General features: G+C 43.7%; 1 protein-coding gene across 4 annotated transcripts in view; it reads right to left on the minus strand.

Moving 5' to 3' along the window:
• The window catches only part of CTCF (CCCTC-binding factor), a 2058695-nt gene that overhangs the window by 1000217 nt on the left and 1031033 nt on the right, over positions 1-27445 (minus strand). For all 4 annotated transcript variants that reach the window (XM_044081452.1, XM_044081454.1, XM_044081451.1 and 1 more), the window contains one exon: positions 8190-8339. In XM_044081452.1, the coding sequence (XP_043937387.1) occupies positions 8190-8339 (150 nt within the window). The remainder of the gene's footprint in view (positions 1-8189; positions 8340-27445) is intronic.

The following is a 27445-nucleotide window of genomic DNA, read 5'->3' on the forward strand; positions in this document are numbered from 1 at the left end:
CTGATGTGGGATCTTATGGCTTCAGGCTATACATATTTTGAATCCCTGAATAGTGTCTCCCATGGGAAGGGCAAAGTATCGAGCAAACACAGAATGGTAATGTCAAAATAAAAAAAAAAAAATACTAAGCCATCTCTTTCTCTCTCGTGTATGTATATGTATGTATGTGTATATGTGTGCGCGTATGTGTGTGCGTATATATATATATATAATTCTACATGTATTATATATATATATATATATATATATATATATATATATACACACACACACACACACATACACATTCACACACAGAGACAGACATATCTATAAGTATATATCTATATGTTGTTGTGTCTTTCGGCTTATCCCGGTTAGGGGTCGCCACAGCGGAACTCCGGTCCACTAAAGCTTGGTAGTGGATTTTTACGTGCCGAGTTACCAGCCCTGACGCACAACCTTCAAAGAAGGCATGCTCATTCACGCATGCCTCCACACAGAAGATGCTCTAGCCTGAGAATCAAACGGGACAACGTCTTGCTATGAAGCGACAACGCTACCGCAGCACCACTACCTACATATCTATATATACATATTTAAATATATATATATATATATATATATATCTAAATATATATATATTTATCTATGTAGCTTTATATCTATATATCTATATATATAGATATCTGTATCTATATATCCATATATCTATATATCTATATCTATATCTATATATATATATATATATATATCTATAAATGGATCTACTTGATTTTAGTGAATTTCGTTTCACCGAAATGTGAAATTCGTGTGTGGATTTACACGAAAGTGCGTTTTATTGAAAACGCACTTTCACGTAAATAAGTAGGGAAATCACAAAATTAAAGAAAAACATGCGGTTTGCATGTTAACTTAGTTGTACATCAACATTTAGTGTTGATGTACAACTAGGCAGACTGTTGAGATCGTAGTACAGTGGAGATGAGGGAACCTTCCCTCTTCCCCACTGTAGGGCGATCTCGGAGTGAGAATATTAAAGTAGGGGGATGTAGGCGGCTTGCCCCCCTGCATAAAAAAGTGTTTTAAGTGTTTTGTTTTTTTTCATGGATTTACAAATAAGTGCGTTTTCAATGAAACACACTTTCGTATAAATACAATCGTGGATTTACGTTTCATTGAAATGTAAATTCGATAGAAGACAGTAGATCCATATATATATATATATATATATATATATATATATATATATATATATATATATATATATATATATATATATATATGTGTATATATCTTACAGTGGATATAAAAAGTGTATATGCCCCTGTTAAAATGCTAGGTTTTTGTGATAAAAAAAATTAGACCACAATAAATTAGTTCAAACCTTTTCCCACCTTTAATGTGACCTATAACCTGTACAATTCAATTGAAAAAAAAATGCAAATATGTTAGGGGGGGAATACACACACACACACACACATATATATATATATATATATATATATATATATATGTATAGATATATATATATATATATGAAAAACAAAACATACAATAAGCTGGTTGCATAAGTGTGCACACCCTTAAACTAATACTTTGTTGAAGCACCTTTGATTTATTTACAACATTCCGTCTTCCTGGGTACACACGTGCCATCAATTAGAGAGACTCTGATTAACCCCAAATAAAGGTCAGATGTCCTAGTAGGATTTTCCTGACATTTACTCAGTTGCCGGCTACAGCAAAAGCCATGGTCTGCAGAGAGTTTACAAAGCATCAAAAGGATCTCATTGTTGAAAGGTAACAGTCAGGAGATGGGTACAAAAAAATTTCCACTGCATTGGATATCCCATGGAACACAGTGAAGACAGTCAACAAAAAGTGGAGAAAATATGGGACAACAGTGACATTGCAAAGAACTGAATGTCCCTCCAAAATATCTCTGGACTATGGGGTAGAGTTGCAAGACGGAAGCCTTTTCTTACACAGAAAAACATCCAGGCCTGGCTAAAATTTGCAAAACAATACATCAAGTCTCCGAAACGCATGTGGGAAAATGTGTTATGGTCTGATGAGACCAAGGTTGAACTTTTTGGCCACAATTCCAAAAGGTACGTTTGGCACAAAACACTGCATCACCAAAAGGACACCATCCTCACAGTGAAGCATGGTGGTGGCAGTATCATGCTTCGGGGTTGCCTTTCTTCAGCTGGAACTGGGGCTTTAGTCAAGGTGGAGGGAATTATGAACAGTTCCAAATACCAGTCACTTCTGGCCCAAAACCATCAGGGGGCTGCTAGAAAGATGAAGAGGAATTTCACCTTTCAACATGACAATGACCCGAAGCATACACTCAAACAAAAAGAATGGCTTCACCAGAAGAAAATTAAAATTTTGGAATGGCCCATCCAGAGCCCAGACCTAAATCCAATAGAAAATCTGTGGGGTACCTAAACAGCACTGTGCACAAGAGATGCGCTCGCAATCTGACAGATTTAGAGTGCTTTCCCAAGGAAGAGTGGGCAAATATTGCCAAGTCAAGACATGCCATGCTGACAGACTCCAACAAAAGAAGACTAAATGCTGTAATTAAATCAAAAGGTGCTTCAACAAAGTATTAAAGGGTGTGCACACTTACGCAACCAGCTTATTGCACTTTTTTTTTTTTTTTTTTTTACATCTTTTTCTCCTAACAGATTTGTTTTTCAATTGAACTGCAGAGGTTACAGGTCCCATTAAAGGTGGGAAAAGTTTGGAAATGCTTTATTCTGGTCTCATTTTTTTTATATCACAAAAACCTGGCATTTTAACAGGGGCATGCGCACTTTTTATATCCACTGTACATATATATCTATTAATTTCAAACAGCATAGACCAAAAGATTGAAGTTTTGAAACTTTAAAAACCTAATTAAATTATTTTTTGCAGTTTTGCAAAGGAGCATCCCCACACCCATTGCTTAATAAATATACCAACCATGAGATTGCACTACAGTGAAGAAAACAACAACAATCCCCATTCCATGCTGTATGGTGATCTCCATTCAAAACATTCGAAGTTTCAAAACTTCGATCTTATGGTCTTGGCCTTTTGAAGTTCAAAGTTTTGAAACTTCGAGCTTCTAGGGGATCCATATGTGTATATTTCTATTTATATGCATACAGATTATATATTTATATATATTTATACATACACACAATATATACACAATATATATTTATGAATACCAAGAATATATGTAAAATACACAAGATCTAAGTAAACAGTTCTCGGGGATGACGACTAAATATAGAAAGCAGAATTTGTTTGAAAACAGATTTATTTAAGTATTAAGAGGGGAGGTGAAAGAGGAAAGAAACTGCCGAAAAAGGCACAGAGATGAATTTAACCACTTCAGCTATTTTACAAAGTCCTTAAAAAAGTATTTTGGAGGAAAAGCAAGATTATACGTAGGGGAGCCCTGGATCCACAGCTTCACAAGACACAGATCGGAACAGGTTGGATCCCATAAGCCAAAATTTGAATCCGACTTAAAAAAAGGCAACACTGGAGGCCATTACCGTATAACAGCTAACTACAGGACAATCTCTATCCCCCCGGGGGCTCATGCCTCCAACCCAACTAGTATGGAGTCCATGTAATAAGCCAAACACCATTTTCCAAAGAGACTTTGTTGCAGGTGGCTCTGAATCATGATTCAGATTTTTTTTTTGAAGCAAAAACATTCAAAAAGGCTTCCTTAAGACTTATGGGCCCATACTTTCAAATAATTCAAAGTACCTTTTCTGTGCATCTCAGACCTGTTAAGTGCCCAACTCAAAATACTGCATCATCCTTGGGACGGTTTTCCTCAAAGTGTATCAATTCCATTGGGGAGTCAGGAGATACTGTATCCTCATTAACCGAGTCCAGTTGTTCAAGAGAATGCATTTAGGAGGAATGGGCCAGTGAGTCCCCATATAAAACAGATTCCTCCTCCTCAGAGGCAGATTTATAGGCTCATAGGTAGGTACTAGGCTATCTGCCCAAGGGCCTAAGTAAGTCTAGCCAACAAGGTTCCCTGGCTTATGCCACCCCCCCCAAGAAAGTTATTTTCCTGTGCCCCTGTTGAGCAGAGCCACAGAGGTGATGCCCAGCATGTATTTCCTATTTCCAATCCACTCACCAAGATATTTCTTGAAGAGTGCTAATGAGGAACTTTGCTTGACATAGATGGGTAAGCTTGTTCCAGAGTTTGGGATGTCTCTGGGACAGGAATCTAGCCCTCCAACATGTTCTGTTTACCGTGATAACAAGGTTTAGGTCCCTAGAGCATGTAGCTCAGAGGGATTGGGATTTTTTTTAGATGTAGCATGTCCAACAGCTCTGGGTTTGACATAGCTTTATATGTTAGAAGAGATCACCTCGGAGTAGGCAATATGCTACGGAGTAAAGATGGGCGTTTTTTGAGAAAGTCAGTGTACGGCATCTGTTTGAGGCCAGTAATTCTCTTTGTGAGGTACTTCTGTGGCCTTCCCAGCTGCTACAGATGTCTTGTGAGGTACATTACAAATGGGGAGTTGTACTCTATAATGGGTCCAATTAGTGTCGAGTAGAGGGGAACAATGACCTCTTTTTTCCTGGATGAGAACAATTTTTTGATGAGGTGTGCCACAAAGAAGGATCTCTGGACTACAGTGGCAATGTGATTATCAAAGGCGAGACTACTGTCCCTCTGGGTCCCAAGTACTCATCACACAATCGGCGTTAAGTAGACTGCCACCTATGTGGTAGTCCATGGGTACAGAGGTTTTGCCAAAGGGGATGACAATGCACTTTTTGGCATTGTGCTTGAGGCCATGGCTTTGACACCAAGCAATTGTCTCAGTGAGGCCCTTCTGTAGGATGGCCACATCATTTGGGGACTCAACTATGGCTCCTAGGTCGCAGTCAACTGCGAACTTCGTTAGCCAAAGGCCTTCTGTGTTAGCCTGTACTTCAAAGAAGTAGATGCCAAACAGGAGGGGTCCCAGGACTGAACCTTGTGGCACTCCACTTGTCACTGGTTTGAAGTCAGATTTGGAGTCTGCAACTTTTACAGTGTGGGTTCTGTCAGTGAGCCAGTTTGCAACCCATCTTGTGAAGTAGGGATTTATACCTAGTTTAGTGACTTTAGCTATAATTCCAGAATGGGGGATGGCGTCCAAAGCCTTGGCGAGGTCAAGATAGGCTGTGTGAACCACCTTACCCTTATCTACGGCTTTGGTGACTGCCTCAAAGTAGTTGTCAGGTTCAAGAGGCATGATCTGCCTTTCACAAACACAAATTGGTTGGGGTCTACAGACTGGAGGTTACCAATGTCTTTGTTTACGAGTTCCATGATGATACAGTCCACGGCCTATCAGACTAGGCTTGTCAGGCTAATAGGGTGACAGTTCCCGGGATCAGTTGTGGCTCCCCCTTTGTGGAGTGGGATAACTGTTGCTGCTCGCCATTCGGTGGGCAGAAAGCCTGACATAAGGCTATGATTGAACATGGTGCTTAGGTGGGGAGCCAGTTTGTTTTGAAGTTCGTGTAAAATGCAGCCTGGGATGTCCAATGGATGCGGTGTTTTTGGCTTTAGAGAGTGCCGCTTTTACCTGCGGAGGTGTGATTACAACACCTCTGCATTCTTCCTGCATAGCTATAAGCCCTATAGGGGGGTGAGGGGGGGGGGTAAAGTTAGCACTGAACCTGCCAGGATGTTGGCAGTATCAGTTGGTTCTGTAATTTTCATATTGTGCTGTAAATCAGAGCATACCTGGGTGTTGTCATTGTGATTCTTGACATAGCAATAGAATGCTTTGTGGTTGGTCCCTAGAATCTGTGGCAATAGTGTTTTCGTAGCTAGTTTTGGAAGATCTTATAAGGGATATCACCTTCTTACTGAGGCTGACAAGGGAGCTCCTCCACTCATGGGATTTTACTCTCTTTTGCAACAGTTTCTTCCTTCTGTTGTAGACAGTTTGTTTATGGCAGGGGACCACCAGATTGGCTTCCTTTTTTTTGAGAATAGCATCTTGGCTCTGTTTTGGATAGCACAATCCATGTACTCGTACAAGTGCTTATACAGTGCATTTGTGTAGGATTCTAGTCCCCTGGTCAGCCCCAGTAAGCAACTGTACTGTATCTGCACGGGTGTTATGAAGTTCGCCACTTCTGTCTTAATAAGCAAAAAGTTGGCTTTGGAGAAATTTTTTACCCTGGTTTCCTTAATGGGGGGGGGGGGGTGGATATCTACGGTGATTAGCTTATGGTCGGATCTGACCAACGAGGAGTTGACTTCAGGTGTGGAACACCGGTCACTCATGTTGGTAATGACTAGGTCTAGGATACTGTTTGCCCCAGGTGGGAGGTGTGGATAAGCTGATCCAGGGCATTGGAATTTATGAATTACAGGAAGCGTTGAGCGAAAGAGTTGGTACATGAGTTTTCCCAGTTCATGGTGGGGTAGTTGAAATCGACCATTATTAGGGTGTTTGGTTGAACCCTAATATTTTCCAGTATATCGAAAAGAGTGGGAATCCTGGGGCATGGTGGGGGATCTGTAGCAAGCTACAATTTGAATAACAGTTTTGCCCAGAGTTAGTTGTACTTGGATAACCTCGGATGCAATATGCTGAGCAACTAGCCTGGAGGTGTGGATATCCGTAATGAATATGGACACACCTCAGCCTTTGGTGTTCTGGTCCAGGTTAGATGGTTGAAAAGTGTGGTATGAATTATAGCCTGGAAATGAAGGGGTGCTCTCTGGAGCCTTGAAGCAGGTCTCTGTCACTGCACAGATATCGATTTCTCCATTTTAAGGAGTGCCTCGAGGGAGTGCATTTTGAGATTTAGACTTCTAGCACTGAGAAGCATTACCCTCAGTTTTTGCTTGCCTGTTCCTGTTATGGTAGTGAATTTGAAATTTTAACCTCGCCTAAAAAAGCACTATAGGGACGGCAAGAGCCTTAGCCAGTATCCAGAATCGCAGGGGTGACAGGTGCAGGCCATCTCTGGCAAAGCATCATGGTCTGTCGACCATGTCGTCCCAGGCAGACAGATACAGGATCCCCTCAGAATGACACCTGAAGCTTAGCCAATTGTTGAAGTCAATCATTTTGCCCTTGTACTGCGGTATCATTCTGGGCGATGGCAGGATGCTACTCAGGCCTATGGTCATACTTGTCTGGGCTACAAGATCAGAGAGCTCTTCCATGTCTCTTTTCATGTAGTCCAAGGAGGTACGTCTCAGGTCATTCACACCAACATGGACAATGACAAAGCCATATTTGTACTTGTTGTGGAGTGACCTGAGTGCGTGGGTTATGTGGCGGATCCCGACATCTGACAGGCAGCTGACAGTAACTGTCTCCTTGTTTTGCCCTTTGAGTGGGACATCAGTGTGTCTGACTATACAGACAACTATGACTATGTTGGTTTGCCTTATGGGCTGTGGTTGAGTGCCACATTGAGTCTTACAGTACTTGAATGTTGTCAAACTGCTGCCTTTTCAGTTGCACAGCAGCAACAGCACTTATAATGAGCATTACAAACAGATTTTCTCTCTCCTTGCAGAGAATACTGGATGGAATTTTTTTGTAGTTCCTAGCTTACATCCATCAAGCCCCTGCTGTAATAATGCACATTCTTTCCCCATCACTGAGGCAAGAGTCAATCATTACTAGGTTATCACTATGGCAACCATGATGCATTAACTTTTCTCTGGCCATATTCCCTTCTAGGAAAACTGACAGATACACGCAAATGAAAAAGTTCCTATAATTTCCCCTACAAGCTACCATGTGCAAACAACACACTTACACACCATGCAAGCTGCTGCACTGGCATATGTAGATCCTCAGTCTGTGTACTACTTATGAACGTTTTTTTCCAGTAGCTGTAGCAGGCCAGCATCAGCAGTCATTCCTACCCCACCTTGATGTCTCCTCTACCAGAATCAGTAGTATATCAGAAGTCTTTTGTATTACAGTCGTAGATTTATTCCGCAAAGTGAACACAAGACTATTCAATAAATGTTAGCATGAAGGCACATTCTAATATTCATAATGCAAAGAAGCTGTAGCACTTTTTTGCAACTTTTTACTTAGATACCTGCAGCAAAACTTCTCTGCTGCTGATGCTAACAAATTTGTCACTGACTAGGGATTTTAGGACGGGGTGGGGTGCTCGTTACTAGTACTTACCCAAGTCACTCTTTCTTGCAATAACAGTATCACAGTGCGGACAATGAAATTTAGCTACATTTTCTGTGTGCTTCTGCAGAATATGCATTTTCATCGTACCACTTTGGGTGAATCGAGCATGACAGATGTAACATTCATAGGGCTTTTCACCTGCACAAAAACATCAAAATAATGTGAGAATCAGAATTTGACAACATTCAAATGCTGTAAGCCAAGAAAGTAGAGAAGTGATAAAACACTCACCATAAAAGTACAACTTTGAGGAAGATGTCATTGAAATGCAACACATCCCATGGCTTATAAACAACAATAAAAGTTATGTGCTCACCATAGCTATGCATCTGTGTTGTCCATTTTCATTCTTCCTCAACGAATGGGGGGAGAGGGGGGTTGGATCCAACTCGCCCACACTACTCTAGATTCTCGGCTCTGACACTCGAGCTCCTCCCTTTACCCATAATGCCCCTGAGCATTGATTTATCTCAGATTTAGTGTGCTACTATTATACAATGCTTCCAATATAAAAACTAGTAAATATACTACAGAAATGAAAAATATAAGAGAACATTAGCAGAGCAGAGGCTCAAACAGGAACTGAGGTTCCTAAGAAAAATTCCATCGTTTCTCTCCCAAAGGCATGGATGGGGGAAGATAGAGAGGAACGCATATGCATAGTTATGGTGAGTACATAAATGTTATATCTGATGTCATTTTCATTCGTTCCTCAACGAATGGGACAGAGTACCCAGCTATGAAAACCCCGGGTGGCCTTCATGGAAGGATATTCTGGAGAACTGCAGAACCAAATGCAGCTCTGTTTCTGGAGATGATATCCAACCTGTAATGAGTAATAAAGGTATGAGCATTAGATCATGTGACAGCTGCACAATCATCAGTGGAGATTCTGGCCCAAAAAAAGTTGACGTAGCCATTGATCTAGTTTAGTGTACTCTTTGTTGTCCTGGTAAGGTTAAAGCTCTAGAAGAGCAAATATAATAAATGTAATCTTTAATCCCTTTGGCTAGTGTGGTTTCTAAGACGGGTGATCCTGATTACTAGAAAAGAAAAAAAATTGGGTTAGATTTTCTAATTTCCTTAATTCTATGAAGATAAAAATGAACTTGTCTATGCACATCTGAAAGATGAAGCATGTAGTCTCCTTTCTCAATTTTAAGAAAGAAAACAGCTAAGTTGATCACTTCATTAATGCATGCTTCAGAGGCAACTTTAGGTAAAAAAGCAGGGTTAAGTACATAACGTAGCCCCATCTTTATGGAAAATCAAACAAGGTTGTTTTGCAGTGTGCACATGGATTTAAAAGACTCACCTGGCAGAACTTAGTCACAAGAAAAAATGTTTTCCGAGAAAGAAATCTGAGGTCTGCTTTAGCTAAGGGCTCAAAGAGTGACTGTACTAAACTCTAATATAACAGTAAGAGCCCAAGGTGTACTGGGATACTTACTCTGAGGTCTAAGTACAAAGGTACCTTTAAGAAATGCTTTGCATAAACCTGGATGAGGCCAAAGGGGAAACATGGTCCCTGATGTGGTAGTTAGAAATGGCTGCCAGGTGAACTTGTGATCGTGGAGAAACTCTCACTGTTCTGAAAAACAGAAGGAAGAAAGCCTAAAACAGGAGGAAGTGGAGTGGTGAAAGGATCAAAGTCTTTCTGTGGAGGCCAAAAAGAAAATCGCTTCCATCGACTCTTATAAATCTTCCTTGTAGAGAGCTTTTGGGATGAAAATAAAATTTGGCGAACAGGATAGGAAAGCCTGGATGGCCTAACCATCACTGGCACTGGAGAAACCATGCAGTTAGTCTGAAACCTGCAATGTCCAGATGAGTCATCAGTGACTAATGTGAAAGGTGGTCTGGACTGGGATACCAGTGTCCAAGGAGGAAACAGTAGGTGAGACCACAGAAAGGAGAACCACACTTGCCGATGCCAGAAGTGGGCAACGAGGATTACTTTACTCTTCAACCAGAGGGCTTTCCTGAAGGAATTTGGGAATCAGAGGTAGGGGAGAATAAGCATATAGGAGACCGGGGGGGGGGGGGGCAAACATGGACTACAGCATCTCTCAGAGACTGTCCCTGAAGGGGAATTACAGCAAAGAACCTGTGCATTTGTTGAGGGAGAGGCACATATCGCAGCAAGGCTGACCCCACTTTCAAACAGTGGCAAATAGAATTTTTTGCAAGACCACTCGTGAGGCATCAGATGATGTTGTCTGCTAGAACGCTAGATTTCTCCAGTATGTGCATTGCCACAAAAATGTGGCTGGGGGAGATCGCCCACTGTCAAACTTCATTACTTCTCTACAAAGGGGGTAAAGTGCAGTTTTGTACCTACCATAAATGTAGATGTTCGAGTGTTCACCCTGCTGCAGTCATCACACTTGGGTTATCCTGCCTTCAGGCGGTCCCCGCAGTCAGCCCAAATTCCAAAGTCTTGGTCCGGCATCGGTTGCTGTTGCTTCTTCCCTGACGTCAGTGCACCAGGGGTATAATAAGAGGCATCCAACGCCATTTTGTTCAGTTTTTCTTGCCCCAGATGTCAGGTGCCCCCAAAAGGTAGGCAAAAATATATATATACATACATACGGCTATATAAAAATAAAACAAAACCCTTCGGTACAAGCAAATACACCACAGAGGTAGTACAGGATAAAGTGGTAAAAAAGTTCAACTAGTTCAGAGGGGATGGAGGGAGGGTAACGTGGACTGCAGCAGGATGAACACTAACATCTACATTTATGGTAGGTACAAAACTGTACTATGTTCATCATGATACCCTGCTGCAGTCATCACATTTGGGTTGAATCCCAAAGCTAAGGAGGGGAGGTGTAGTCAAACAGGGTTATAAGAAGCTAATAGGCCCTACAAAACTGCAGTGGCAAAACCAGCTCTAGTCTTAGAGTAAGGAGGTAAGTGATGGTGTTTGGTGAAGGTGTGCACTGAACTCCAAGTAACAGCTTCCAGAATATCCTTGGTTGGCACTCCCCTGAGAAAGGCTGCTGATGTAGCTGTAGCCATGGTGGAGTGGGACCTAATGTTAGCAGGTACTGGTTTCCCATGATGTGTGTAGCAGAAACGTATGGAATGTCCTATCCATTTAGAAATGGTCTGTTTTGAGATAGCTTTTCCTTGTGATCCTGTAGCATAGGCTACAAAGAGCTAGTCAGTTTTTCTGAAAGCCTTAGTATTATCCAAGTAGTAACGCAATTGCCTGTGAATGTCCAAAGAGTGCAGGAGTCTTTCTCCTTTGTTCTAGGGATTTGGGAAGAAGGTGGGCAAGTGAATGGTTTAGTTTAGGGCCACACTGGATACCAGCTTTGGCATAAAGGAAAGATTAGTTCGTAGAGAAATTCTTGTCTTGATGAAAAATGAGGAAAGGTTCCACTGCCATTAGTGCCTGTAGCTCTGAGACTCTTCTAGCTGAGGTTATTGCTAGTAGTAGGGCAGTTTTCCATGAAAGAAATTTTAAATCAGTTGAAAAAGCTGGTTCAAAGGGCGGCAGTGTAAGCTTTTCCAGGACAAAGTTGAGATCCCAAGTAGGTGTTGGAGCTCTCCTTGGCGGTGTTAAGTTCTTAGCCCCTCTGAGTTACTGTCTTAGTAGTGGATGTGAAAATAAAGGAGGATCCGTGCTGTAATGAGCTGAAATTGCTGAGGCGTGGATCTTAATAGATTTAAAGGAAAGTCCTTTGTGTAACATCTCAGTTAAATATTGTAGAATTTGAGGAATGTTCGGCTCCAGGGGATTTAGGCCTTTAGCCTGGTTCCAGGCGCAAAATCTTTTCCATTTGTCTGAATAGGTTTTCCTGGTGCTGGGCCTCCCGGCCTATAGAATGACATCCATAACAGCTTTGGGTAAAGGTGTTGGCTGGTTGTTTAGGTAATTTGCCATGCAGCCAGGTTTAAAGTCTTGAGCTGGCTGTGTAGAATCAGACTGTCTCACTGGGTGAGCAGGTGAGGAATTTGTGGCAAAATCCATGGTGGGCCCTGGGCCATGTTCCTTAAAATTGGATACCAATGTTGGCGTGGCCAGTCTGGTGCAGCGAGAATCATTTGTGGCCTCTCTAATCTGACTTTCAGCAGTACCTTTGCTAGAAGAGGCAGTGGAGGGAAGGCATACACTGTTAATGTTTTCCAACTGAATGAGAGGGCGTCCACTTTCCAAGCTAGTGGATGGAAGGTCCTTGTGCAAAATTTTTGAAGTTGGTGGTTGTGGGGGCTTGCAAACAGATCTATATCTGGGCGTCCCCATTTTTGAGCTATCATTGCAAATACTTGTGGATCTAGTTTCCATTTGTGTGGATCCATGATGTTTCTGCTTAGGTCGTCTGCCAATGTGTTTTTCGTTCCTGGCAGGAATTGTGCTTGTAACTAAACCTGGTAAGACAGTGCAGTGTTCCACAAGGACATTGCTTGCCTGCATAGGGGGTAGGAATGTGTGACCCGTTGCTTGTCTATGTACCACATAACTGTGGTGATGTCTGTCCTTATTAGTAGTTGTCCTGGGTGTAGAAGGTCCTTGAAAGCTGTTCGGGCATTCTGCACTGCTAGCATTTCTTTTTGGTTGATATGCAGGTGTCTCTGATCTGTAGTCCATTTGCCCTGAATGCACTGTCCTGCCATGTGTGCTCCCCAGGCATAGTCTGATGCATCTGTTGTCATAGTTTGCCTGGCTATGGGTAAGGTGAAAGGCTGACCCTTGTTGAGGTGACATGCCTGTGCCCACCATAGAAACTCTGTTGAAGGCAGGGAATGAGTGGAATCATTGTTTCCAAGCTTTGGCTGTGCTGAGTCCATACACTTTTCAGGTACCGTTGTAATTTCCTCATATGCAGTTTTGCAAATGGTATTAGTAGTATGCAAGATGCCATGAATCCCAAGGCCTGCAGAACTTTTCTTGCAGGGAGTTGGGTCTTTGTTGCCATTATTTTGAAATAGTGAAACAGCTGTCATTGTTTGAATGGGGTGAGATAAGCCATCTGGGCCGTTGTATTCAAGCTGGCACCCAGGAATATTATGTTTTGTGAGGGCACTAGTTTTGATTTCTTTTCGTTTACTGTGTACCCCAGGCAACTTAGAAGGTGTTTGACAAATGTCAGATGCTGTAAAAGAATGTCCTTGCTTTCTGCTTGAATAAGACAGTCGTCCAGGTATGGGTATATTTGAATTCCTCTGTCTGCAGTATGCAATTACTGGTGCCAGGCATTTTGTGAAGACCCTGGGTGCAGGAGATAAGCCAAAGGGCAGTGCAGAGAATTGATAATGCGTTGAACCTGCAATGAAGCGGAGGTATCTTCTGCAATTTTGTCTGATTGGGACATGCAGGTATGCCTCCTTGAGGTCCAAAGTGAATAGCCAAGCATTCTTGCCCAGCATGGGAAGAAGCTGCTGTAGTGTTAGCATCTTGAATTTTGGTACTTGCAGATAGGTGTTCAGAACTGAAAGATCCAGAATGGGTCTCCATGCTTTGTCCTTTCTTGGAACTAGGAAGAGTCTTGAGTAAAATCCTTGTCAGTGCTCCTATGTAGGTACCTGTTGAATGGCTCTCATGTTCATGAGAGCTGTAACTTGTTTTTGTGCCTCTGCCCATTGATTTGGTGGCAGGTTTGCCATTCCTTTGATCCTTGGTAAGGTATGAAAGTGGAATCTGTATCCTTAAGAGACAATGTTTAGAACCCATTTGTCTTTTGTGATGATGTGCCAGTTGTCTGCAAAAAATGCTAGTTTTCCTCCCAAGGGTGTTGCCAGGAGAGATTTGCTTGGTAGTTTGAGGATAGAGTCATTGTGTTTGCCTTCTGCTAGCTTGAGGCCTGTCTTCTCCTCCTTTCTGGGTAGCAGAACCCCATTGGCGAGGTTTGTAAGGGCCCTGTGACTGACCTCTGCTCCTTGGGCATTTGTATTTGCCCCTCTGTGAACTGTCTGAAGCTGGAAAGGACCAATTTTTTGTTGGCCAATTTCTGCTGAAGCGAGGGGGTTGTAACTGCAAGAAATCCTTGACCGTTTGCATAGATTTAGCCTTATCCTCCATTTTCTTTAAAACCTCTTCTGCTTTGACACCAAATAATACATCCTGTTGTAAAGGTGCATCTAATAATTTTGCTTTAACATGGTCAGGGAGGGTTTGCTCTTTTAACCAAGCATGTCTACGAATGACTGAGCCAGTAACAACTGCTCTACAGGAAGCTTCCAATGAATCAAATCCGCATTGTAAAGTATGCTTGCCCACCTGTTCAGATGCATGCAACAGATCCTGCATTTCCTTGAATTCAGGCTGTTCTGAATGTGTGCTCATTTTTTGTTTTAACTAAGACATCAGGAATTGTTGATATTTCAATATGTGAAACTGGCAATTTAATGCTCTCATAGCCAGAGTTGCAGAGGTGTATATTTTCTTTCCCCATCTATCTAGGGCTCTGGAATCTCTTTGAGGGCACAGGATTTTTAGCCATAGAAGCTGTTGCTCCCTTAGGACCCTGGGATATGGTTTCTGGGTCAGCTACAGGGCTTTTATAAAGGAATCTGTGTGAGTCAGGTACTCTGTAGTATCTGTCTGGTTTGGCTGGAGCAGGAGGTAGAGAGTCTGGATTTAAATTAGACTCCAAGTAGACATCATCCACAATATCTAAAACAGGAGGGATAGCAAGAGGTCTGTGCTGGGGTAATAAAAAGGAACTCTCAAAGCCTTTTCTTAGAATCTGAGTAATCCTGGCCTTCCCAGTGGAAATGTTCCCTTCATGGTATGTAATGTTTCCCCAAAGGGGTAGTCTTCAGGGGGAGATGCTGAGGGAATAGAGTCTTCAGCATCAGAATCCTCATAAGGTGGAAAAGTGTAATCCTTTTCCTCAGAAGAATCTGAGGAGAGAGAAACCTAGTCAGAGGATGCATAATCCTCCTCTTGTCTTAGTCTTTTACCAGGAAGGGGATGGGAACCCCTGATAAGGGTAATTAAATCTTCAGCCATCTTAAGCACCTGTTTCTTAGGCATGGGGCCTGGACCTGTAGACTGATTAACAGTTTTCTTAGGTTTTAAAGGAGTTTTAAGCTTAGCATAAGATTTAATGGTGAGTGTAGTCAGTCTGAAGTCACCTTCTGCAACTCAAGGTGTTTCCTCTGCACTGGTGTCTAATTCTGCTCCGGTGTCGGTAGATGGCTGCTTCGGCCTAGTAGACTCCGCTTGTGAGTCGGCAGCTGTCTGGGGTTGCAGCTCTACGGTCGTCAGGGGCTGCGTAGGCTCCTCACTGAAAACCGGAGAACCGGCGACAGGCTCAGCTGAGGCCTTGGGGTCTGGCTATTCCTAGGCTGCCTGTCCTTATCCTTGCGTTTTTTATGAATTGCGGTCGTCGGCTGCTCCGACGGCATGATAATTAAATTTCCTATCAAAGTAATGTCGTGCGAAGTCAAAACTGCGTTTGACAGTGCGTTTATTAAACCTAGCGCAAAACCGACAACCTGTGACGTTGTGGTCTGGGCCTAGGCAAGGAATACAATAGGAATGGAAGTCCTTATGAGGTATTTGCTTCCCACAAGAAATGCAATTGTTAACTTTTTCTGACATCGGACTGAGGCAAGAAAATGTTCCCCAACGGGGTACTTAGTTTTATTGAAGACTTCGGACTGAAATTCAAATCGAAAATCTCAGGTGTCGGCCGACCGGCACTTGCGAACTGCTTCTGCTTCAGGCACTGCGCGGCAAGAAAGACTCAAGAAAATGGCGTTGGATGCCGCTTATATGCCCCTGGCGCACTGACGTTAGGGAAGAAGCGACAGCAACCGACGCAGGGCCAAGACTTTGGAATTCGGGCCGACTGCGGGACCGGCTGACGACAGGATAATCCAAGCGTGATGACTGCAGCAGGGTAACACGATGAACATCATCTGGCTCCCCCTTGTTTGCTGACGTACCAAACTATCAACATATCCATTTGGATAGCAACTGTCCCCCGAGGAAGAGTTTTCTTAAGTGCCTGCAATGCTTAAAGGACCGCTTTCATCTCTTCTAAGAAATGTATATGCAAATTAGTCCCTTCTATAGACCATATGCCTTGAACAGTCCATCCCAAGAAATACCCCCCTCACAAACTGGGAGGTGTCCATGGTCAAACATGGTGATTGGGGTAGGAAGGATAAACGTCAATGACACAGTCGGACTGTATCCACCACACTAAGGATTTCCTGCAACCCTAAGATACTTTAACAGGATGCTGCAAAGGCTGTTAATGAAAAGATCATTGTACTGCTATAGTCAACTGGAGGATTCACATGTGAAGGAGAGCTGTAGGTATCAAGGTGATTCCAACAGCCATCGATCCTACGGCTTTGAGAATCAGTTTTGCTGGGGGAGAGGGGCGAGAAAGAACCGGACGTGATCACAAGGCAAGAACTCTGTTTTGTGATAAGAGAAAGTACAGTTTTGTACATACCATAAATGTAGATGTTCGAGTGCTAATACAGCTGCAGTCATAACAGATGGGTTCTCCTGCCGTCAGGCGGGTCCTCGGTCGGCCGAATTCCAAAGTCTAGGTCCGGCGTCGGTTGTAGTCGCTTCTTCCCTGACGTCAGTGCGACAGGAGTATAAAAGAATCAGCTGACGCCATTTTCTTCAGTTTTTCTTGCCCCAGATGTCAGGTGCCCCCAGAAAGAAGGCAATACACAAAATTATGTAATAATGCAATGCAATATAATCAAAGATCAGTAGTTGCAAGCAAATACACCATAAAAGAAGACCCCTAGAGGGGAAGGAGGAAGGGAAACCTGGACTGCAGCTGTATTAGCACTCGAACATCTACATTTATGGTAGTACAAAACTGTACTATGTTCATCGTGCATACAGCTGCAGTCATAACAGATGGGTAGAATCCCAAAGCTAAGAAAGGGGTGGTAGGCACTAGGTGGAGCTAGGAGGAGTCAAAATGCCCTGCAAGACTGCAGTGGCAAAGCCTGCTCTAGATTTGGAGTATAATGGTAGGTTGTAGTGCTTAGAGAAGGTATGCACAGAACTCCAAGCGACTGCTTCTAAAATATCCTTGGTGGGCATTCCTCTGAGGAAGGCTGCAGAGGTGGCTGTGGCCCTGGTAGAATAAGTTCTACTGCCTGTAGGTACAGTTTTTCCATGAAAGGAATAGCAAAAGCATATGCAGTGGGCTATCCATTTTGAGATTGTCTGTTTGGATACTGACTTTCCTTGAGCTCCTACCGCATAGGCCGCAAAAAGCTGTTCTGATTTTCTGAAAGGATTTGTTCTGTCCAAATAACGCAGTTGTCTGTGGATGCCCAAGGAATGCAGTAATCTATCCCCTTTGTTTTGAGGATTAGGATAAAAAGTAGGTAAATGTATGGCCTGATTTAAAGCTACCCTGGATACCACTTTAGGCATAAAGGACGGTTTGGTACGTAATGAAACTCTGTCCTGATGGAAGATGATAAAAGGCTGGACAGCCATAAGAGCCTGTAGTTCTGAAACTCTACGAGCTGAAGTGATAGCCAGAAGGAAAGCTGTTTTCCAGGACAAATATTGTAAATCTGATGAGGCAGCTGGCTCAAAAGGAGGCAAAGTCAGTTTTTCCAGAATGAAATTAAGATCCCAAGCAGGTATTGGTTGTTTTCCTGGAGGTCTTAGATTCTTAGCCCCTCTGAGGAACTGTCTTAATAGAGGGTGAGAGAATAAAGGTGGATCAGTGTTGTATTCTGCAGAAATGGCTGAGGCATGGATTTTGATGGAGGAGAACCAAAGTCCACTCCTTAGCAGTTCAGCCAAATATTGTAGTATTTGAGGTAAATTCAGTTTTCCAGGGCACTGGCCCTTTTTCTCATTCCAAACACAAAAACGTTTCCATTTTGCAGAGTAAGCTTTTCTAGTTGATGGCTTTCTGGCCTCCAAAATGACATCCTGCACCTCCTTGGAGAGCAGGGCCTGCTGCGATGCTAAGGAATCTTCCATGCGGCTAGATTGAGTGTTTTCAGCTGACTGTGAAGAGTTTTGAAGCCGTGCGGAGTCAGAAGAAGAGGCATTAGAGGCAGGGTCCATGGTGGGGAATGCGTCAGGCTCCTCAGGAGTGGGTACCAGTGTTGCCTTGGCCAGTCCGGAGCAATGAGGATCATCTTTGGTCTGTCTGCTCTGGTCTTCAATGGGACTTTGGGCAGCAGAGGAAGAGGTGGGAAGGCATAAACTGTCATTGATGTCCAACTGAAAGAGAGCGCGTCCACTCTCCAGGCCTTTGGATGGAAGATCCTTGAGCAGAATTTTGTCAATTGATGATTTTTGTGGGAGGCAAAGAGATCTATGTCTGGCCTTCCCCATTCTTGGATTATTTCTGTAAAAACTTTTGGATGCAACTTCCATTCGTGTGGATCTGTCATATTCCTGCTTAGGTTGTCTGCCAGCGTGTTTTCCTTGCCTGGCAAGTACTGTGCTTGTAGTTCCATTTGTAAGTCCATGGCAATGCACCAAAGTGACATGGCCAGTCTGCCTAGGGGATAAGAATGTGTTCCTCCCTGCTTGTTTATGTACCACATAACTGTGGTGTTGTCTGTTCTTATCAATAGCTGACCTGGTTGTAGAAGGTCCTTGAAAGCTGTAATAGCATTTATCACTGCTAGCATTTCTTTTTGATTGATGTGAAGGTGCTTTTCTTTTTGGGTCCATTTGCCCTGAATGCATGTCTGTCATGTGCACCCCCCCCAGGCGTAGTCTGAGGCGTCTGTTGTGATGACTTGATTTGCTTGAAGCTTGCTGAATGGAAGACCTGTGTTTGTTTGGCATGCTTGAGCCCACCACAGAAATTCCTTTTGCAGACATGGAATTAGTGGTATTATTGTTTCCAAACTGTGGCTGTGTTGAGACCATATGTTTTTTTAAGTACCATTGTAGTTTTCTCATATGCAGCTTTGCACATGGGATTAGTAAGATGCAAGATGCCATGAATCCCAGAGCCTGCAGGATTTTCCTTGCAGTCAGCCTGGTGCAATTTGCCAGTGTTCTGAAATATTGAATTAGTTGCCCCTGCTTCTCTGGCGTGAGGTAGGCTATCTGGGTGTTTGTGTCCAAATTGGCACCCAGGAAAATTATCTTCCGAGAGGGTATTAGTCTTGATTTCTCTTTGACTGTGTATCCTAGAGAGTTTAATAACATTATTACATAAGCCAGGTGTTTCAGAAGAATGTGCTTGCTGTCCGCTTGGATCAGGCAGTCGTCCAAATAAGGGTATATTTGTATCCCTTGGAGTCTGCAGTAGGCAATTACTGATGCCAGGCATTTTGTGAATACTCTGGGCGCAGTAGATAAACCAAAGGGCAATGCAGAGAATTGATAATGGGTTGAACCTGCAAGAAATCTGAGGTATCTTCTGCAATTTTGTCTGATTGGGACATGCAGGTATGCCTCCTTGAGGTCCAATGTTACCAGCCAAGACTCCTTGCCCAGCATGGGAAGAAGTTGCTGTAGAGTGAGCATCTTGAATTTTGGTATGAGTAGGAATGTGTTTAGGATGGAAAGATCCAAAATAGGTCTCCAATCTTTTCCTTCCTTGGCACCAGAAATAGCCTGGAATAAAAACCTTGACCTTGTTCGTGTGTAGGTACCTCTTGAATAGCTTTCATGTTTATAAGATCTGAAATTTGCTTTTGTGCCTCTGCCCTTTGATTGTGTGGCAGGTTTGGCATGCCTTTCATTTTTGGAAGGGTATGAAATGGAATTTGTAGCCTCTGTTTATAATGTTAAGGATCCATTTGTCCTTTGTGACAATATGCCAATTTTTGAGAATAGTGCCAGCTTTCCTCCTAAGGGGCTGCCATTTGAGACCTGGTTGGCATGCAAAGGGGAAGTCATTGGTTTTGCTTTCTGAAAGATTGCGAGTTGTCCTCACCACCTCTTTGTGTAGGAGCTTGCCATTGTCTGCCTCTGTACGAGCCTTGTGTTTGTCCTCTGCCCCTCGGGCGCCTGTATCTGCCTCTTTGGGGTCTGTCTGTGGCAGGAAAGGACCAGTTTTTGGAAGGCCAGTTTCTACAAAAACGTGGGGGTTGAACCTGCAGAAATTCTTTCACAGTTTGCATTGATTTAGCCTTTTCCTCCATTTTCTGTAATACTTCCTCAGCATTTGCCCCAAATAGTACATCCTTTTGAAGAGGGGCGTCTAGTAATTTAGCTTTGACATGATCAGGCAAGGCTTATTCCTTGAGCCAGGCATGCCTACGTATGACTGAGCCTGTAACAGCAGCTCTACATGAGGCCTCTAGAGCATCAAAACCACATTGTAAGGTATGTTTACCCACTTGTTCTGCACTATGCATCAAATCCTGCAACTCCTTCATGTCTGGTTGTTCAGGTTGTGACATTTTACTTTTCAATTGAGAACAGAAACTGTTGGTATTTTAGCATATGAAACTGACAGTTTAAGGCCCTCATGGATAAGGTAGCCGAGGTATATACCTTTTTTATCCACCTTTCTAAGGATCTGGAATCTCTCTCGGAAGGCAATGGGTTTTTGGCAATGGAGGCCTTAACTCCCTTGGGCCCCTGTGAGATGGTTTCTAGGTCAGCAGCATGGCTTTTGTATAGAAATTGGTGCGAGTCAGGAACCCTGTAGTACCTGTCAGGCTTAACTGGAGCTGGAGGAAGAGAGTCCGGGTTAAGGCAGGCCTCCGAGTAAACATCATCTAGGATGTCCAGGACAGAAGGTATAGCCAGAGGCCTGTGCTGGGGTAACAACAGAAATTCCCTGAGTCTTTTCTTGGAATCTGAATAATCCTGGCCTTCCCAGTGGAAGTGTTCCCTTAAGGTATGCAGAGTTTCACCAAATGAGTAATCCTCAGGGGGGATACAGAAGGAATAGATTCCTCTGCATCAGAGTCTTCAAAAGGGGAGTAAGACTGTTCCTGATAATCAGAGTGCTCTGAAATAATGGAGCCCTGATCAGAGGAGGGGGAATCTTCCTCCACTCTGGGTCTTTTGTCCGGAGGTGGTTGAGAACCTCTGATTAGAGTAATTAAATCCTCAGCCATTTTAAGCATCTGTTTCTTAGGCATGGGGCCTGGAGATGGGCCCTGTGTAGCTGGTCTCTTAGGGTGCATGGTAGCTTTAGACTTGGTGAAAGCCTTGATGGAGAAAGAAGAGGACGGTCTGAAGACACCTTGAGTGGAGGTGGACCTGTCCACATTCTGTGTTTCAACGCCAAGAGTGGCTTCGGTATCTGTAGTCAGGGTGTGGGCCGAGGAGCCTGCGACCTAGGGTATAGGAGACACCGCCAAAGATGTGTCGTCGGTAATCAGGGGCTGCGTAGGCGCCTCGCTGAGAACCGGACCACGTGTAGTCGGCTTTGGCGTGGTGTCGGTAGATGCTGCGGACCTCGAGTGTCGGTCCTTGTCTTTGCGGTTTTTAGACAAAACCGGAGTCGGAGTATCCGACGATATGGTATAGTTAAATGCTTTCCCAAAATAATGCTGGGCGAACTCCGCCCGACGCTTAATAGTGCGTTTGTTGAATGTAGCACAAAAGCGACAGACCGAGACATCGTGGTCTGGGCCTAAACAAGGTATACAGAGGGAATGGAAATCCTTATGCGGTATTTGCTTCCCACAAGAAATACAATTATTAACTTTGTCTGACATCGGTCTGAGGCAAGAAAAAGTTTCCCCAAAGGGGTACTTAGCTTTTAAGAAGACTTCGGTTCCAAATTTTTCGTAATCTCAGGAGCTGGCCGACCGGCACTTGCGAACTGCTTCTGCTTTGGACACTGCGCGGCAAGAAAGACTGAAGAAAATGGCGTCGGCTGGTTCTTTTATACCCCTGTCGCACTGACATCAGGGAAGAAGCGACTACAACCGACGCCGGACCTAGACTTTGGAATTCGGCCGACCGAGGACCCGCCTGACGGCAGGAGAACCCATGTTATGACTGCAGCTGTATGCACGATGAACATCAAGACACTCTTACTATATCTGGGTGAGCCTCTATAAACTCCCGGACTTGAGCTGGTTGTAGGTGGGACTTTGACAGAATGATTGCGATTCCCAGGGATCCCTGACTTTTTCTAGGAGATGCCTGGCTGCTGCAGTAAGGAGGTAGTTGTCTAATTAAGGAAACACACCGATTCCGAGCAGTCTTAGATGAGCTATCACTGCCATGCATTCAGTGAATACTCTGCGGGCTGTGGTGAGACCAAAGGGCAGGTCTCTGAACTGGTAATGACTAGCTCCCAGGCAGAAGGGTATCTTCAAGAGCGCCTGTTCATTTTGATGGGATAGCATACATCCTGAAGATCTATGGAGCACATCCAGTAGTCCTGTAAAAGAGGCAAAACAGACTAAACACAGTGACTATATGGAACTTGAAACTTTACGAACTGGTTCAGATCACGGAGATTCAAGATGGGTCTCAGGTCCCCGGTTTTCTTTGGCACTAAAGAACCTTGAGTAAATTCAGGATCCTATTTGGTCTGAAGAGACATCTTTGTTGACTATTTCTCTAGCAGCTTTTGAACGTCTAGAGTTGCTAACTCCCACTAACTGGGTAGAACATCGGGGAGACTTTTCTTTTCATTGGGGAACTTGTAAAAAGGGATATAATCCTTTGCACCCAGAAATCTTCTGTGACTGCTGTCCAGCTATTTATGTGCAAGGATGGGCACCCCCAACTGCCTCCTGAGAGAAACAGTCAGGCAACCTTTCAAGAGCATTGAAAGGTGCTGTCTGAGAAGGAATCAAGACATTTGGTTCTGCAGACCCACTCTGCCGTGTGAGCAGTCTTCCATTATAATTACTTCCCCCTCTGCTTCTGGGACAGATATCTTCACATGATTCTTGAAAAGGCCCTTGCAAGTTTCAAAACCAAACCTTTTTACCAACACGATGGTTCCTAGAAAATGGTCTCTGTGGGTAGAAAAATCCCATGGCGGAAAAGGTCTTTCAATCTTGGTCAGTGTGGGAAAACTGCATCTTTAACGGTTGGCCCAAACAAAGATGATCCATCAAATGGAGCGTTGATGAATGATGCAATAAAAGGCTCTGCAAAATCACACAACCGCATCCAGGCATGGCTGAACCGGTGGCCTGTTAAGAGCCTTCAGCTGCATGTGAGATTAGTCTCATGGACGCATTTGATATTGACTGCAGGATGGCCAGTCATGAGGAAAAGATTTTTGCTCCTCTGCCAACATGGACCAAGTGGTAGAATTAGAGAGCTCCTTAACTAAGTCCCTCTGTAACAAAGTGAACTGTACCACGTGGTTCAACGACTGTAAAGCAAAGGTTGCCGAGGCATAAACTCACTTCTCATACCTGTCCAACACCCTCTTATTATGGGGGTGAACAGTAGAGCTCTGTTGGCTATCGCCTTCTTGGCGGCTGCCACAACAACCATGGCGTCAACAGGGATCCTTTTTTCCAATATTGCCTGTCTGTAGAAGGAAGCAAAATCAAAATCTTATTTGGGTGTCTAGCGGTTGGTTCTACTGTGCCCGGTTCCTTCTATGCATGGTGGGAGACAACATCTATAAGCTAACTGGGGGGGGGGGGGGGGGGTACTACACAGGATTGCACACTGGCCAGACCCAAAGGCTTCAAGGAACACAGACTCCCCTTAAGAAACAGTTTGGGATAACCAACCATCTTTTCCTATTTCCCATCCAATCATCAAGATTTTTCCTGAAGAGTGCTAACGAGGAGCTTTGTTTGATATAGACAGGTAGTTTATTCCAGAGTATGGGACGTCTCTGGGACAGGAATCTATCCCTCCGGCATGTTCTGTTTATTGTGGTGACAAGGTTTAGGTCCCCAGAACGTGTAGCTCGGAGGGACTGGGATTTCTTTAAGTGGAGCATGTATAACAGCTCTGGGTTTGACAGCTTTGTATGTTAGGCAGAAATCACCTCCGAGTAGGCGATATGTGACGGAGTAAAGCTGGAGTTTTTTGAGACCGTCTGCGTAGGGCATCTGTTTGAGGCCGGTAGTCCTCTTTGTGAGGTATTTCTGCGGCCTTTCCAGTTGTAGATGTCTTATGAGGTACATATCAAAAGGGGCGTCATACTCTATAATGGGTCTAATGAGTGATGAGTAGAGGGGAACAATGACCTATTTTTTCTGGACGAGAAACCTTTTGTGATGAGGTGTGCCACGTAGAAGGATTTCCTTACCATGTCGATGTGATTATCAAAGGAGAGACTACTGTCCACCTGTGCCCCAAAGTCTCTTATCACACTTTCGGTGTTAAGTAGACTACCGCCTATGTTGTAGTTCATGGGTACAGAGTTTTTACCAAAGGGGATGATAATGCACTTTTTGGCATTGAGCTTGAGGCCATGGCTTTGATGCCAGGCATCTGTCTCAGTGAGGCACTTTTGTAGGATGTCCACATCGTTAGGAGTTTCGATTATGGCTCCTAGTTTGCAGTCATCTGCGAACTTCGTTAGTCAAAGACCTTCTGTGTTTGGTATCTACTTCTCTGAAGTACAGGCTAACAGGAGAGGACCCAGGACTGAACCCTGTGGTACTCTACTTGTCTGAAGTCGGATTTGGGAGTCTGCTACATTCATAGTGTGGGTTCTGTCAGTGAGCCAGTTGGCAACCCATCTCGTGACATAAGGATTTATACCTAGTTTAGTGAGCTTATCTATAATTCCACAGCGGGGAATGGTGTCAAAAGCCTTGGCAAGATCTAGACAGGCTGTGTGAACCACCTTACCCTCGTCTACGGATGTGGTGACCTCTTCAAAGTCGTCTATCAGGTTTAGGAGACGTGATCTACCTTTTACAAACCAGAACTGGGTGAGGTCCAGAATTTGGAGATTACCAATGTCTTTATTTATAAGTTCCATGATGATACGTTCCATGGCCTTGCAGACCAGGCTTGTCAGGCTAATGTGCTGGTAGTTCCCGGGGTCCGTGGTGGCTCCCTTTTTGTGGAGTGGGATAACTGTCACCGTGCGCCATTCAGGGGGCACAAAGCCCGAGGTGAGGCTACGATTGAACAAGGTACTTAGGTGGGGTGCCAGTTCGTTCTGAAGTTCGTGTAGAACGTAGACTGAGATGTAGTCTGGTCCCATGGATGCTGTGTTCTTGGCTTTGGAGAGTGTGGTCTTTACCTGTACAGCCGTGATTACAGGAACTTTGCATTCTTCTGATATAGAGATGTGCCGGTTAGAGGGGGGTAAAGTTAGCACTGAACTTATCTTCCAGGCGGTTGGCAATATCAGTTGGGTCTTTATACTTAGTGCCATTGTGCTGCAACTCAGAGCAGATCTGAGTGTTGCCATTGAGATTCTTGACATAGCTATAGAATGCTTTGTAGTTGTCTTTAGAATCGGTGGCGATTTTGTTTTCGTAACTAGCTTTGTAGGATTTTATCAGGGATCGCAACTTCTTACTGAGGCTGACCAGGGAGCTCCTCCACTCATGGGATTTCTCTCTCTCTTGCAACAATTTCTTCCTTCTGTTGTACAGTTTGTTTATGGCAGGGGGACCAGCAGATTGGCTTCCTTTTTCTTGGGAGGATAGCGTCTTGGTTCTGTTTGGGATAGCACGATCCATGCACTCGTGTTAGTGCTTATAAAGTGCAATTGTGCAGGATTTAGTAGTTGTAACTGTATTGTCCATCTGCATGGGTGTCATGAAGTTGACCATTTCCGTCTTAAGAAGCATGAAGTTGGTTTTGGAGAAATATTTTTTACCATGGTTTCCTTACTTGGGGGTGGGGACAGGATGTGGAGATCTAGGGTGATTAGCTTATGGTCAGATCAGACCAATGAGACGTTGACTTCAGGTGTGGAACACCGGTCACTCATGTTGGTAATGACTAGATCTAGGATATTGTTGCCCCTGCTGGGGGTGTGGATAAGCTGATCCAGGGCATTGGAGTTTATGAATTCCAGAAAGCGTTGCGTGAAGGAGTTGGTACACGAGTAATTTTCCCAGTTAATGGTGGGGTAGCTGAAATCACCCATTATTAGGGTGTTTGGTTGAACCCTAATATTTTCCAGTACATCAAGAAGAGAGGAGTGGGAATCCTGGGGCATGGTGGGGGATCTGTAGCAAGCTACAATTTGGATTGTAGTTTTGCCCAGAGTTAGTTGCACTTGGATAACCTCAGATGCATTATGCTGAGCAACTAGCCTGGAGGTGTGGATATCCTTAATGAATATGGACACACCTCAGCCTTTGGTGTTCCGGTCCAGGTTACATGGCCGGAAAGTGTGGTATGAGTTATAGCCTGGTAGTGCAGGGGTGTTCGCTGGAGCCTTGAACCAGGTCTCAGTCACTGCACAGATATATATATGTTCTCCATTTTAAGGAGTGCCTCAAGTGAGTGCATTTTGACTTCTAGCATTGAGTAGCATCACCCTCAGTTTTTGCTTGATTGTTCCTGTTACAGTGGTGAATTTGTCATTTGAACCTTGCCTAAAAAAGGCACTATAGGGGTGGCAAGAACCTTAGCCAGTGCCAGAATCCCAGGGGTGACAGGTAATGGCCATCTCTGGCAAAGCATCGTGGTCTGTCGACCATGTCTTCCCAGGCAGACAGATACTGGATCCCTTTAGAATGAGCTTTTAACCATTTTCATAGGCGGTTCTGAAGACAGAGCAGACTTGGGAGACATTGTTGTGGAACATGTTCTGGGCTCCTTAGATTTATGAGAGAGGGTTTGAGTCACTATGTTTATGTGATAGAACAGAAGCAGGAATAAGGTCCTTAAAGTACCAGTTTGTTCCTTCTATCGCCAACAGCTCTAGCATTGAATCCAGAATCAAATACTGCAAGAATTATCCACATGTGAATGGTCTAAATAGACACACTCCCTGTGGGCATCAGTGCACTTTTTAAAGAGAGAGTCAACTCTTGAAACATACTGCAAAAAAACAAGCAGCAGAAAGCCAGACAAGTAAAGGATAAAGGCTTTTTTTTTTTTTAATTATAACTTTAGTGAAGAAATAAAAAGTTTATACCAGCAATGGTATCAGTAAATACCTCACATCAAACTAAAGGAGAAAGAAGAAAGTTTGCCAACAATGGTAACGAAGAATATATTTAAAATAAATAAATAATTCGGAAAATGGGCTAAACTAGAAAGAGAGTAAGGGAGATGCTAGGTTATAATTCGAAATAGAAAAAAAAAAAAGATTAAAGGCGAAAAATATATAAAGTTTTTAACTCACTTCACCAAAATGAGCTCAAGAACACAATCCCGACTGAATCGTAAAGTGGCAAATGAGACCTGAGGCAATTTAGTGGTCGAGGTATTATGGGTGAAGGGAGGA

This window comes from Protopterus annectens, chromosome 8.part0, assembly GCF_019279795.1.
Source record: "Protopterus annectens isolate FY-2018-M chromosome 8.part0, PAN1.0, whole genome shotgun sequence".
Classification (NCBI taxonomy): Eukaryota; Metazoa; Chordata; order Ceratodontiformes; family Protopteridae; genus Protopterus; species Protopterus annectens.